General features: G+C 38.8%; 1 protein-coding gene across 1 annotated transcript in view; it reads right to left on the reverse strand.

The window, feature by feature from the left end:
- The window catches only part of TUBGCP3 (tubulin gamma complex component 3), a 90,855-nt gene that overhangs the window by 34,313 nt on the left and 40,748 nt on the right, over positions 1 to 15,794 (reverse strand). Inside the window, exons 8-12 of the mRNA XM_075200022.1 lie at positions 13,570 to 13,695; positions 11,495 to 11,563; positions 9,845 to 9,977; positions 9,402 to 9,568; positions 3,107 to 3,217 (exon numbers count right to left, since the gene is read on the reverse strand). Of these exons, the coding sequence (XP_075056123.1) occupies positions 3,107 to 3,217; positions 9,402 to 9,568; positions 9,845 to 9,977; positions 11,495 to 11,563; positions 13,570 to 13,695 (606 nt within the window). The remainder of the gene's footprint in view (positions 1 to 3,106; positions 3,218 to 9,401; positions 9,569 to 9,844; positions 9,978 to 11,494; positions 11,564 to 13,569; positions 13,696 to 15,794) is intronic.

The following is a 15,794-nucleotide window of genomic DNA, read 5'->3' on the forward strand; positions in this document are numbered from 1 at the left end:
ATTTGGTGAGGGAATGGATATGAGGGGTAAAGCTGAGGGCTGAGTCAAGGGTGACTCCAAGGCAGCGAGCTTGGGTGACAGGAGAAAGAGTGATGTTGTCAACCAAGAGGGAGATATTGGGAGGGATAGCAACATTGGCAGGAGGAAAGATGATGAGCTCGGATTTGGAGATGTTGAGTTTCGGCAAGCGCTGTGACATCCAGATAGTTACAGGAGAGAGACAGCTAAATACTGGGTTAGGACAGCAGCAGAGGGGTCAGGGGAGGAAAGATAGATTTGCGTTTCATCAGCACAGAGGTGGTATTGGAGGCCAAATGATTGAATGAGTTCACCAAGAGAGGTGGTGTAGAGAGAAGAGCAGAGGGCAAAGGACAGCGCCTTGTGGGACTCCAATAGAAAGAGGAAGAGGGGGGGGGGCAGAAGCACACACTAAAAGAGCGGTCAGAGAGGTAGGAGGCAAACCAGGAGAGAACTGTTTCGTGAAGACCTAGGAAGTGAAGCGTGGTGAGAAGAAGAGAATGATTGTTGGTGTTAAAAGCAGCAGAGAAGTCAAGGAATACGAGAAGGGAAAAGTAACCACTAAACTTAGCTGAGAGTAAGTCATATGTTACTTTAGATAGGGCAGTTTCAGCTGAGTGAAGGGGACAGAAGCCAGACTGGTGAGGGTCAAGAAGAGAGTGGGAGGAGAGAAAGTGGGTCAGACTATTGAAGACAAGTCGTTCAAGAATTTTAGAAGCAAAGGGAAGTAGAGATATGGGGCGATAGTTGGAGAGAGAGGATGGCTCAATGGAAGGTTTCTTGAGAATAGGAGAGATGAGAGCATGCTTGAAGGCCGAGGGAAAAATACCAGTGGAGCGAGAGAGGTTAAAGAGGTGAGCAAGGTGACAACAGGCATTGGAAGAGAGGGAGAGGAGGAACTTGGAGGGGGTAGGATCAAGAAGACAGGTTGTAGAAGAAGAGGAGGAGAGGAGAAAGAGGATATCAAGTACAGTAACAGGTGGGTAGGAGCCAAGTGTGGCAGAGTGAGTGATAAAGAGGACAGGTGGTGGGAGGCAAGTCTGAGGAGAACATATATCATTGTGTAGAAAGTCAATTTTGTCTTTGAAGTAGGTGGCAAAGCAAAGACTAGGAGGGAGGAGGTGGGGCAGGATACAGTAGAGAATTACTGGTAGCAGAGAGGCGTCAGGGTTTATTGGACAGGGAGGAGACGAGGGATGTGAAATAGGTTTGTTTGGCAAGAAAGGGCAGCATAGTAGGAGGAAAGGGCGAATTTATAGTAGGTGAATTCAGCAACAGAGCGGGATTTCCTCAATTGGCGTTCAGAGGAGTGGAAGCACTTTTGGAGGAAACAAGTAAGAGGGGAGTGTCAGGGTTGGGGTTTAGATAGGAGGGGACGAAGGGGTGTGGCAGGGGCTGCAGTATCAAGGGCAACAGAGAGCGTGGTGTTGTAAAGAGGCAGCAGCGTTGGGACATGATAGGGAAGAAATGGGAGCATATAATAGTTCGAGAGAAGAGGCAAAGATAATAGGGTCAATGCTGTTGATGAGACGCAACATGCGAGCGACTTTGGGTGGGAGAGGTGGGGCAAGGGGTAAAAAGAGGATAAAAGAAAGGACATTGTGGTCAGAGAGGGGGAAGACAGAATTAGAGAAGTTAGAGATGTCACAGAGATAGGAGATGACAAGGCACGTTAGGTCCCTTTAAGATTTGTAAGGAGCAGGTGCATTAGTCACATACAGGTTTTTGTTATTTTTTCCCTGTTTGATTACGTCATGAAGCGTCCTTATGGACTATTTCAGGAAGAAGATGCCCTTTGGATTTAGCAATGTAATAAAACAGTAAACATGGGTTTGGGAGGTGTCTATTTTAATTTAAAAAAAAAAAAAAAATATGTAGGTTTTGTTTTCTATTGGGTACGTTTGTAGAACTTCATGTTCCAGCTGGCCCTGCTGACATGAGCATGCTGGCACTTATCATTCAACACTTGTCAGCATACTCAAGCAGTCAATGGTTGCCTGGATTGCTGGGTCTTGTAATATAATGGTGTAAAGTATGATTTTCATACTTTACACCATTACCCAAGCACCCTTGGTGGAGCCCTAGAGACACCTATTGTCCATCACTCGTCTAGGGAATTCTGCCCCATACTAACCAGGCCTGGGATAGGACTGCAGATATCTCCATTCTAGCGAGACCAGCCTGTCTGGCATAGCCTGGTGCTGTTGGTGAACTTTTGCAGGGAAACCCTAGGCTCATTGTCCCCCTGCTTCAGTGGTAACTGGCCTAGACTACAGCACTGATGATAGTTATTCACTGGTAGGGGGGGGGGGTGTCACGGGGGTGCAGACTATTTTAGTTTTTTCCCCAATCTTTCATAGAGTATGAAAGGGAAATCCAGCAATATCTGGTGGAAGAAATGGGACTGCATATAAAAAAATGGTGGTGTGACAAACCATCATCATCATTTATTTATATAGCGCCACCAATTCCGCAGCGCTGTACAGAGAACCCATTCACTTCAGTCCCTGCCTCATTGGAGCTTACAGTCTAAATTCCCTAATATAGACACACACTTAGACAGACAGACAGAGAGGGAGAGATTAGGGTCAACCAGGGGGTATATTTACTAAACTGCACATTTGAAAAACTGGAAATGTTGCATACAGCATCCAATAAGATTCCAGTTTTCATTTATTAGTACATTCTACAAAATGAAAGCTGGACTCTGATTGCTATAGGCAACATCTCCACTTTTTTAAACCCGCAGTTTAGTAAATATACCCCCAGAGGACAATTTAAGGCTTGCTACATCTATAGTGATGGGAATAATGGAAATATGTATTGTTCCATATTCTCTCTATTTCCCTGCTAAAAAAAAATAAGAAATGGACATTTATTTTGCTACTAAAAGAAATAGCTATCTCTGTACATAAAAACAAAAAATATATAAAGTTTGCTTGGATGGACTAAATAAATAGAATATCAATAACTGGTAAAGAGATAAATCTGTAAAACATAGCAATTAGTCTGGACATAAAGAGGTAAAAACATCCTGGTCATTAAGTGATTAGGTACACTTTCTAGAAACATTAAAAAAACATTTTACCTTTCTAGACTGATCCATAGTGATGAAAGATGGAATCATAGACTTCCTTAAAGTATATTTGTCATGCCAAAGTCTGTCTGTCTTTACTGTAGGATCTGAAGCTACAAAAAACTGAAGAGTAAGAGATAGTTATTTCACTCACATTCATGTCAACATATTTCACCATTAAGCATATTATATGTGAAAAGGAAAAAGCATACATACAAATATACAAATGCATTTTGTTAAAGCTACACTAATGCCAAAAACAAACATACTAGTAGTTTAACTGGCGTTCAACAAATTGGTGTGTGTGTGTGTGTGAATTTAGAATGTAAGCTTCAATGGGGCAGGGACTGATGTTAATGATTATATATTCTTTAAACAGCACTGAGGAATATGGTTGGCGCTATACAAAAAACAAATATTTGAAATGCAGGATTCAAAATGAGGATTAATCTTTAAGTAAATGTACTAAAATGTAAGAGCATACTACAGATTATCATATCAGAAGGATTACCACAGATTTGCAGCCCCCAAAACAATTCTAAGATTGCCAGTTATACTCAAATTGTGTTTTAAGAATATCATGGGAAGTTTGGGGAATGGCTGCGGCAAGAATTTTGGATTTAGATTTATTAAGTTTATATAGTGATGCTTTAGCACAGGGGTGTCCAACCTTTTAGCTTCCCTGGGCCACATTGGAAGGCGACAAGTTGTTTTGGGCCGCACATAAAATACACTAGCACTAATGATAGCTGATCATCCAAAAAAAAAACATAGAAAACATTGCTAATGCTCCTTGTTACTCTGTGCTTCAATGACATGCTAATGGCTGCTGTCAAACATCAAGTAATATTGTTACAACATTTTATGAAGGGCTTCAATACAGCAGTCATTAAGACAGGAAGATAAGGTCCGTGATGCTCCAGGACCAGGTGAGTTTATGCACTGGTCAGCGTCCCTTGAAATAATAAAAAAAAACACCCTTAACTTACCTTTTAATCGGCTTGGTCTCTGATTCTCTTCTCTTGTTTTTTCTGTTTCACTGCTGCCGATAGTTCGCGCGGGTGACTCCTATGTCCTGTGCTCCGCAATGGATGTCGGACGTGATGACGTCACACCCGACATTCACTGCGAGAGCCGCACGGAGGAGGAGACCAGGGACGGACCACGTGACCACAAGGTAAGTATTTTCTTTTTTTGCAGGATTTTTTTTCATTAACAGCGCTGCCCCCTTGCCACAACCAAAACTCCTGCTGGGCCACATTTACAGGCGTGCTGGACAACCCTGCTTTAGCATATTCCTGAAGAACATGGTGAAGAGCTGGTAACGTGGTCTCAGGATTCGACACGAACAGCAGGACATAGTCAGCGAAAAGGCACAATTTATGACACAGGGGACCACTAACTTGGTCGAACTGTCGTACCTTTACGGCCAGTGGGCCGATTGCAAGTACCATTAGAAATGGTAAAGGTTGAGAGAAAGCAACAACAGGGGACACTGGATAGACGTGTAATGCACTACTATGTTGAGGACCTTCCTAACATTATCTTGGGCATGACATCCTAGAACAAAATCTACTTAGTGTGTAAGTAGGAGGCAAGGCTATCTGTTAAGATTTGCAATACGTCAGGGTCTGACAAGATATATGCTGCCAATCTCCAAGGTCTAGAGGGACGTGATTTGAAAAAGACCTCCCACTGCCAAATGAGAGGGGCAAGGTCAGACCATGTGATAGGGAGGATTTTAATAGTAGAAACAGTTTGTAAGGACCACTAAAATGTTAACAAAAGGTCTATTCTGGAGTATGAATTGTGAACATGGGAAAAGAAAGTACAGTCACTAACCGCAGGATGTTTAATTATCCAAGCATTATTTAAGTCGTATTCGGCAAATAATTGGAAAAATGCAGAGGATATGTCAACAGACAAGGTGGGTTTAGCAGGAGGGGTCCTTATCTAACTTCGATTCAGGAGCTATAATGTCACCCATGACAAATAAAAGCACCAACTTTAACTTTGTGAACCTCGAGACATAATTTTCAAAGAAAAGGGAGCCGCTTAGAGTTCAAGGCATACAAACTTACTAATTTAACTTTACTGGACCCTAAAGTGCAGACCAAAATCAGGTAACAGCCATTTTTATCTTAAATTTTCTTATTCAACTTAAAAAAAAAACAAGTTTTAGCGAATAAAATGGCTACCCATTATATTTAAATACCAAGATGTACCAAGATATAGGTAATAGGGGGGAGATCATAATACAGGAAAGACCAGCAAAGAAAGCAAAGGGGAAAAGAAATAGTTTTCATAGTATGAAACTAGTGCTTTTGCTACAAATAAAATGTAGCAAAAGAGTGTGTTACAAGTGGAGGAGTGGGCTTGGTCCGGCCCAATCAGACAACATAAGCATAAAATAAGAACATGTATGTAGAGACAGATGTAACAAAAACCAAAAATATCAGATAAATGTATGGAAAGCAAATTAGTATAAACAGACAGCGACAACAGAAATGTCAGATCAAAGAAACACCTAAAGCAGAAATCAAAAAATACTGTATAGCAGATATAAACATATACAAGTAATGATAGTAATTGTACAATAACAATGATATTACGATGCTGAAAGTAGCTTATTACAAAATGTACACAGAAATGGGATGTCTTGATCTAGACAGACTAACAGGATCAGAACGAAAAAAATCCATGATTAAGGCATACCAAACAAAGGAATTCACATATTCAATCTGGAAGGAGTGGAAGACATTATAGGCCATGGCTAACATTGAAATTATCCCTGGAAAAGAAAAGTCGGAGGAGGAAACAGGAAATGTACCAAACATTGTGAGACAGGTAATAAACAAAAATCAGTCTTTCAGGGAGCAGCAGAAGACCACACTCATTGACTTTGTTTGGGGACATTGGAGTAGGGAGTCTGTTGAGATATTCCAAACCAGTTAGTAGAGATTGAGTAGATTCTGGAGAAACAATTGAAGTGTAGGTACCATTTCTGTGTATAATGAGGAGAGTTGGAAAGTCCCACCAATACACAATGTTGGCCTCCCTCAAAGCCATAGCAATTGGGCGAAAGAGTCTACCTTTCACTCGAGTGGTAGATGAAACATCAGAAAACATATGAAGGTCTCCTAAAAGCTCATATGTGGAAGCTGAGAATAATGCAGCTCGGAGACTCTATTCTTTGATACGTAAAAAGTGAAGTCTGAGAAGCACATCTTTCAGAGATGCAGCTAGAGCCAACTTAGATTTATGGAGTCGGTGGATTAGATCAATTATAAGATCAGTCCATGAAGCGGACAAAAGGAGATGACTTAATAAGGTTGTCGCATATTCAAACTGATCCGCATTAGGATCTGTATTATTAGCAGTCAGGAACCCCTTTATTTTAATATTGTTATGCCTGGATCTATCTTCTAGATCGGTAAGTTTTTCCTTCATGGCTAGAACGTCTTCTTGGAGAGAATCAGGAGCATAAACGAGATCATTATGGGAAGAGACAAGTTCATCCATCTTAGTTTTCAGATGATCCATGCGCAAGCCCAGTTCCACAACTTCATATTTTAGTTTCTCAACAGTGGTCCTAAATTCAGACTTGATGTGGGCCATAAAAGACGTTAAGAGCAGCTGGATGGAATGTAGAGTGACAGGCCCGTGCAGTTCTTGAGAGGAGATGGGTACCTTAGGTGGTAGGACAGAGTCTTCCAGACGGGATGAGTTAGAGGTACTCTGAGGACAGGCAGGGTCAAATGAGGAAGAGGTAGTTGCAGTACCAAACAAGTGAACTGCAGGGGCCAATTGGGCCTGGGGTTTGAGTTTTGTTAGGTCCCATATTTGGAGAAAGCAAGCTTTAGGGACTTTCAACACCGAAGGCGGAACAGATTTGTCACCATATTCATTTCAGTGGTTGTCAGAGGTTGGGCCAAGGAAAAAGTCAAATATACAGGCAGGGATCACATGGTAATCATGGAGGCACATATAAAACAGGTATGTGTTTGGGTTTCCTCCCACAACCCTCCAAAAAAATATATTAGTAGGTTAATTGCTGCTATCAAAATTGACCCTAGATTGTGTGTGTGTTTGGGAATTTAGACTGTAAGCTCTATTGGGGCAGGGACTGATGTGAGTGAGATCTCTGTACAGCGCTGCAGAATTAGTGGCGTTATATAAATAAATGATAATAATAATGATGACGACAGTTCACTGAAGTAAAAAACAAGTGCCAAACCATATTTAGGAACACAGTGCAGTAATATCAATGGAATATCCACAAGATAAAACGGACATGCCACAGACGGTAGCCCATGCCAAGTGCGTGGAGGTTTCTGTGTCACACGGATATTGCAAGCAAAATCCAAAGTGAGAAATAGTAGATTTCCTACTGCTCCCCTGAAAGGTGGCTAAATGTTGCAAGTGTCTATACAGGTGTCATACCCGACTAACAGAGAAAATGGCTGCCCATGTCACAGTACCTTAAAGATTATGACACTTTGTAAGAAAATAAGGAAACGTGCCAAGAGCAACAGAATGGTAGGGAGATCAGCGTGGCAACTCAGTCTCTCACAGGGGCTGGTATTGTCTGTGCCTGTTATCTCTGTTAGCAGGCGTGGCGCGGTAGCTGGGACCAGGGTCCACGTAAGTAGAGCCAGCATGGGTGTCCACTCACTGAGCTCAGGAGTCAGGCGTACAGGTGAGCACAAAGGTGTCGGTGGCAACGGAATATTGTAGGAGTCAATTGTAGGCTCTGCTCCTCCGTGCGATATGCAGAGGGCAAGACAGACCTCCTGCTGTAATGGCACCGGAGCCAGAAGCGCGGGTCTTCAATTAGGCCCAAACCGAAGGAGCCGGAGAATTCAGCCAGAGGACCAGATGGAAATCTCAGAGGGGTCCTGAAGGAAGTAGGACAGTGGATAAAAGCAGAGCAGGAAATTTCAATCCATATACCCGCTACATTTATTAGGAAAAATTGCTTTTGAATGGAAGCAAAAAATATGGAATGAACTACTGATTGGCAAGAAAGTAGCTGCACCCAAAATCAAAAGAAAACCATTCACAGCAAAAAGAAGAGAGGAAAAAAAAACTGAACTATCGTTAGTTGGGTTTAATACACAAAAACAAGGAAAAGCAATCAAGGTCATTGTGCATTAATATACTGATCACTTCCAGTTCAAGGCTCTGTGGTTTTTACCATAACATGCACACAAAAAGTGAAGAGCCAAAAAAAGTTAATTGTACTACGATTTATCATTAAATATTGGCCAACCAAGCTAAATGTAAACACCAGCACATTTAACAATTATTAAATGCATCAAAATGTCCTCATTTCTCAACGTGTTTTTTTATTCCAGAACAGATATTTATCCTGAGCATACATTTGAAGTTTGTTACATTGTTCTGCCTCTAATATTCACAGAGGCAACACTGGCATCAGTTTGTTTTATCAGCAGTAACTATTGTGTAAAAAACTGAAATAAAAATAATCTAAATTAAAACTACAGAACATTGAAAAAGAAAATTTAAGTAAAGGCAAAAAAATTGTAAACTATGTTCTGAAGGGGATGGACAAAACACTTCCCACCATTGTTGCACCATCCATCCTTTCTGCCAGGCTCCTCTTTTTACCTTCCTATTCCTGTGAACACGAGGTGCAGGCCATCCAACAGAGCCACGGAGTTTTCTCTGAAGAATACTGGCAGCATATATTCATGTAGTAACTACCAAATAACAATGTTTTAAAATTATGGATTAAGCTATAAATGTCCTGTTTTTCCGAAAGTGGACACCCGAGGGACAAAAAGCTAAAGTGTAGGAGGTGGTGGCACCAACAGTTAATCAGTAAAGGACCAAAGAATAGTACTCTTTCTGCAGTAGTGAAAGGGTTAAGGATATATTTTCTTTTTAACTATATATATTTTGTAAAGCATCTGAACACCAAATGATGTGGGAGCATTGAGACGCATTTTACAACCAGTTCATAGCCTTGTTAAAAAAAACAAAAAAAACAACCCTTTGATTTTACAAACACACATTTACAAATTATTTTGCACTACATATATATTAGTTGTGTTGGGGAATATCTTTCTTACCCCATCCTTCTATTAAAGTCAAGTAAAGATTTGTGCAAAAATCTGCATTTGAGACATAGCTATAAACTAGTATGTGAAAAATAAAGTCATTATATTGAAAAATAGGATAAAGACATTTATTTTTCTATATGTAGAGTCCAAGTCTAAAATTAATACGCAGTACATGTTTTATTTTAGGAGCATCAAGTTGTTGAACAAGCTAGATGGTTTACCTCATGGTAAGTGTCCTCCAACTCTCCATCATATATCCAGCGGTAAAGGAAATTCAAAATGGGATGAGATACTAAGCCAAGAATGTGCTGCACCAAAGACCGCATGTACGGATCACCTGTTTTAGTGTACGCATGGACTGCTGATGCCAGCTCCCCTCCTTTTCTTCCTGAAAAAGTGAGGAGGCTAATCACCCAAAAAAGTGTTTCGATAGATATCAAATTTGAACAACACAGGATTTACGCAAATTGCATCTGTCTTAAATATAAACATATTCATCCACTTATTTATAAATAATTGACAATGCAAACTAAAGAAACCAGAAAACAGAATCACCAAACATCTGGAGAGGAAAGCACATACAACATGCTAAACCATAGTACCACAACACAGCAGGAAAAAAGAAGGCACCATGCAATTTTCAAAAGATCTCATTTTATCTTACCTTGACAGTGATCAACAAGTGCTGCAAGAGTTTTCAATCTAATTTTTGGATCATACGTCCACACCAAGAGACGTCGAAGAGTTAGACTAGTTTCTAGTCCTAAATTAACACCCTGGTCATCTTCAACTTGCAACTTTATTAAAAAGGAGACAAATGTAAAATTAAATGATAGATTAGTTTTAATGTGGAAGGAAAATGATAAATAAATATCAACAGATCATTTAAATTATAGATAACAGATATAAATTAAAATAGTAATTTCACGTGTTTTAATCCTATGGAACTCTCACTTAAACATACTTTGAAACTGTGGAATATAACAGGTACTACTAAGCATAACTATACAGTTGAAATCTCCAACACACTTTAAAGGCATTGTCAGCTGACTTCCACTGACAAATTCTGTAACAGCATATTTTTGGGGCTGGTGCAGTATGGGGACATAACATTCAACTTTGTTTTTACAGAAGCTCACAATCAAAAAAGACTAAACAAAATGACTACTACCAAAACCCCTAAAGTTTGTGTTATTTCTCAGCATTTCATTAAGAAGGTAACATACAAGGAAGGAAACCATAAGTAAATGTAATCTGTTTTCAATTGCTGTACAAGTGATTGACAACTGCATAGCACCATAACGATAAGCACAATTTTTATGTTTCCGTGTGTTTTTCATTTCTAATACAAGAAAATGTAAACAATTTAATCATTGCTGTGATTCAGCGCAGACAAATTTTGCGCTTAAAATCTGGTTAGGAAACTTTGCTTGTTATCAAAGTACACCAAAAAAAACCTCTTTGAAATTATGTAACATTTTTAGTCTTAGGCCTTTTAAATGAAGTGTTACATGAAAGATTTTGGCCTACATGTCTAGCAAGTCACATCAAATAAAATCTTCAGCATGTTACCATATATGTCTAAGGTAGTCACAGCAAGCGGTCATCTTTTTTACAATCACTGGAAAGTGTGACCCGGAAAGAAAGTCCAAAAGAAGTTGAGCTGTACATTTTTATACAATTGAGTAATTATGACCTGTGGTGGAATGCAATTGCCAAGTACCACACAATTGCTTTTTTTGCCTAGCAATCACCTGCAACCACACATTTCATATACAGAACTGTGGGTAATATTTTAAGTAGTGCTTAGTTTGCGCATTACACTACAGTCACCTCTTATATAGGCATATTTTCTAAACTAACACTTCATAAATATGTACCAGCTTCAGTGTTCTAACACTTATCAAACCATAAAGCTACGTTACCAAAAAAAGTCAATAGGATAAAGAAAGATCTGTACCTTTCTGTACATTCACATGAATGACAGATCATGTCTACTTGCTCACTAAGCCATGTAGTAAGGATAACTCTCACATTTCTAGAAAGAATACATTTCACATATAAAATCACAGACATGGAAGAAAAATTGTACCTTGTTGCTTCATTTCAGATGGACCATCAAGGCAATTCACAATTAAAGTGAAGATTGTAAAACTAATACAAGTCAGTATATGTTACCATTTCTCACTATCAAAGGTATTCATATATGTCATTTAAGATGGAGATTTAAAATCGGATTTTCAGAATTTTGTTTCATTTGAATCACATCAATAAAATTCTGAAAAAGTACTTTTGCTAATACATAACAATTTACCTGAGAATGCAGAACTGAAAGTAACCGGTAATACTCCTTGAGCTCCTGATGCAACGCAGCACAAAAACTCTGAGAAATGAAAGAAACAATTATGAGTATTCGTTAAGAGAAAATTTAGCCGATTGCTGTACAATCCAGATACATTCAAATGGGTTGCGCAATTTTAGGTAAACTGGCTTCTTAAGGAACCCTCAACTCTGGAATAATTACATAAGATTCCAATGCTTTACGCTTATTTGACTATTTCGAGACATTGTATCAGAACAATGATGTCAGTTATTTTCTACTAAAACTAGAAGCAGTAATATGAAAACAAGTCCAGGGAGATTTCTTATTTACAAATAGAAAAAAGTACTGATAACATCTTTTCAAAACCAAGAGACAATTAAAGATATTTATAACTATAATCGAGAATATACCTGGTTTATAAAGAGAATTCATTTAAAACTAATAAGTCTACATAATTTCTGAAAGAAAACAGTAATTAACCCAGTGTCAAATCTTAGGGATAATAAAATGTGAGCAAATCACGAACTAGAATAGTGTTCATTATTATATGAAGATTTTACATAGCGACCATCATTGTTGTGGTACAGCAGTGGAGCTGCACAATGGACTCTTCAAACCATAAAAACAGAATGTAGATCCTAGCTCCTAACAGCCTCTGGCTGGGCAGTTCTCTCCAGCTTCAGACTGGAACCAGAGCAATCATTGACATTCTCTGGTCCCAAGTAATTGTGCTAGGGAGTAGACCGAGTAATTTCCCAAGCATACAATAAAAAAAATGTACACCCTTGTGAAGTCACTGGAGATTTCCTAAAAGGACTAGGTCAACCCTGAATCCCAGTAATAACCACAACTTGTTATAGGTATCTATTGGCAGCTATAACACCAGTGTCAACAGTAGGGACTCCTAGTCACATATCGGATTTATCTGGCCTGATTATACCTATTTAAAGCTAGCTGGCCATCCAGGGGTGCCTTACTATGCAGCCAGGGAAACCTATCCAGTACCTTCTACGGTACTTATAGTCAATGAAGAAAATGCAGCTACAAAAAGGTACAACAGTACATTTATTGTAATAATCACAAATCACTAGAATACTATATACAAACAGTAAAATGACAGGCAGGCTTACCACATTATCTGCCCCTTACCACACTAGTTTAAGGAGCTGCAGTCACCTGGATGTCCTAGCATGATGCTCATTCCAGCAGAAGTCTATACTTCTACATTGGTGTTCTTCCCAGGATGAAAGCAAAAAGAAAACAAAAAAATCCCTTGTGTCTAACTCTATCCTCTATACACTGTAGTTTCCCCATGCTCAGGGGCTGGCTAAGGGGTGTGGTCTTAGATAGTGGGATCCTCCTAGAGTTGCTGTCTGTCAAAAGCGGCTGTTACAGGGCTGTCCTTTCTCAACCCAATACATCCCATGGTTCCCCATCGTGCAGACTTCAAAAAGTCTGGAAGAATATACCCTGAGATAGTGGGAACATAGTCAGGTTAATTAAGGGGCAAGGCCAAAATGAGTAGGTGATACTCCCAGCATTAACCCCAAACAAGCTAGTGCAGCCAAAACTAGCCTCCAGCCGATCAGGACTTCCTGTAAAGAAAGGGTGGGGAGAATCAATGCAGCTACAGCCCCTTCACCTGTATGCTGGAACTGGACCCCACCCACTCTTTACCCATAACCCACCTGGCTTCAATTTTAGAACAATGCATAAGAGCATCACTGCAATAACAAACCCATTCTTACAATGGGTAACATAGACTGTTATATATAGGCATGGCTACAATGTCCCTTATTCCCACGTAATGAAACACTGCATTTGCACTGTGGTGAGCTAGGAAACACTAACAGGGCTATAAAAAATTCATGTTGTTATACTCCACATTTTGTGAGAAATGAGGGACATGCTGGTTAAGGGGATATCAACCTTGTTTTGTCACAAAGAAGTTAAAACTTTGTAGTCTTATAATTAGGACAGTAAGTAGACAAACTGTGGCCTGGGAAAATTATGTTCTTGTTACATTCATTTCAAACTTCATTAGGTAAACATAAGATTTATCCTACCTGTCCAACAAGTCCAAATGCTCGATCTAAGCTCCTTTGGTCTGTGTATTTTCTTATTTTGTTATGAAGCCATCCTAACTCTGCAAGCCTGCCGGTAGTATCTTTTAGGGATTTTGACAGAGCCACCTAAATTTAAAAAATAAATAAAATAAAATGTAAAAACAAGAATATTTAAGAAACAAAAACAAAAAAACTAAAACAAGAAAAACATGCACTCCTTAAAAAGGGACAATAACCTCAATATTTTTCTGTATGTTGTGTGCCGTAAAGATTTATCTATGCTACAGTGAATATATATATACATATAATAGGCAGCCATGAGTGGCCCTCAGAGATCCATTTTGCTTCATTCTCCCCTCTAAAACAAATACATCAAGTATAGTATTTATATCAACAGTATGGAAATGGCGTAGACAGATGAGGACAGTCATCTGTCCTAAAGACAACCAGAACAATAGTGGCTAAACTGCTTATTGTAGCAGGCTTGGTCATAGAATGTACTGAAAGCCTTAATGTATACACATTTTCTAGAAATATATAGGTTTATAACTTTTTTAGAGAAGTTATATATGAAAGCTTTAAAAAAATTTAAACATGCGTTTAAAAATAAGAACATTTGCATGATTACTTTCTTATATTTTCTGGCTGTAAAACACACTGAAAACAAGATTTTTAAAGGGGAGGGTTGGAGTTTTTGGGACCCTAAGAGGCTTAAGGCATTGTTTTTAAAAAGAAACTGAGCTGTATTGAAAGGTGCATAAAAAGCAAATATTCTTTTCACCTTTTCAGTAAAGCGATTACATAAAACGCTTCACAATTAAATAACTGCCCCAAACAGAATCACTCCCAAAAGTTAGAAGCCAGTAGTAATCTTTTTAGGCACATTGAATACCTGTGTTTTATGCGAAATTCATTTATAATTTTAAACACACTCTACAGTAAGTTTACACCAAATAAAAATATGTATATTATATAAAACTGTCTTTTTTTTAAGTCAGAAATGTATTGCCCAAATAGAAAGAGAGAGAGAGATTACACATCACAAACATAAAATAAAACGGATACTTCTTTTTGTGCACTAGATGGCAGTATTGATCTGCAATAGGCAAAAGTTTACATTTTTTTGACATTTCAGGAATTAGCTATTAAATAATAAATTTTAACCATTTGGAACATTACCCTTCAGGTTATCCCCTGCTCCAATTCCATTTACATATACTTCAAAACAACCATGGCAAAACTGGCAAATATGACAGACCCTTGCATACTATGCAACAACGCCATGTAGCCAATACAGTCACATTACAAATTTATATAAATTAAGGGTACACTCCACCTATCTTTTTCTATTCATCAATACATTTTGTACTCCTTTAAAATGAAGTTGACAGTAATTTTTCTAGACGCTTCTACTAAACTCGCTCGATGGGGGAGATTAATATGCCTGCCATTGCAAAAAAAAAAAAAAAGAAAAAAGTCTCTATCCTAATACAGTCTGCTGGGAAGTTCCTCATAGTCAGGTGAGTGGAGTGCTAATGTTATTAATAATCCCAAAACTCTCCTCTCACTAAAGCTGGGTACACACTACAGAAATTTCAACCCAACTTTTTATGCCGAGCGATTTTACATGCGATCGATGGTGCGATCGCTCGGTCCATGGACTGCATACACACTAGCCTTGTTTAGGACGATAAAGGGAAGAGCGGACATCCCTTTAGCGGCTTTTTACAGCCATGTTGTCGTGAGCAATGACTGTAATTTCGTACTCACTGTTGTGGATCGGTCGGAAGTTTATACACACTACACAGCGGAAACTTTTGAACGAGCAGTCGTACGTCGGCTGTTTGAGCAGATTATTGGACGTAAACAGTGTAGTGTGTACCCAGCTTAAGTCATGTGACTGTGATGGTATTTAGCTAGCTAAATCATTGATAATAGCTTAAATAAAAACCCAAAGGGAAATCAACCACACTCTGTATTGTTTTTTTTAATCTTATTTAAAAATAAAAAACAAACATAATTTTTTAGAGGGGACTGAACCTAAGTTTACACGTCTCTATGAAAGAGTGTATGCAACATTTTGTTTAATGCACTATATTTGTTTTTTGAACCTCATTTGTACATGTTCCCTCAGTATTATATATCAGAATTGCTAATACAAACACTGATAAGCTGCATTTGCAAGTCAGTGTCCCAATGCATGTTTAAAAAGGCTTTCAAATAAA

This window comes from Mixophyes fleayi, chromosome 2 (genome assembly GCF_038048845.1).
Source record: "Mixophyes fleayi isolate aMixFle1 chromosome 2, aMixFle1.hap1, whole genome shotgun sequence".
Classification (NCBI taxonomy): Eukaryota; Metazoa; Chordata; class Amphibia; order Anura; family Limnodynastidae; genus Mixophyes; species Mixophyes fleayi.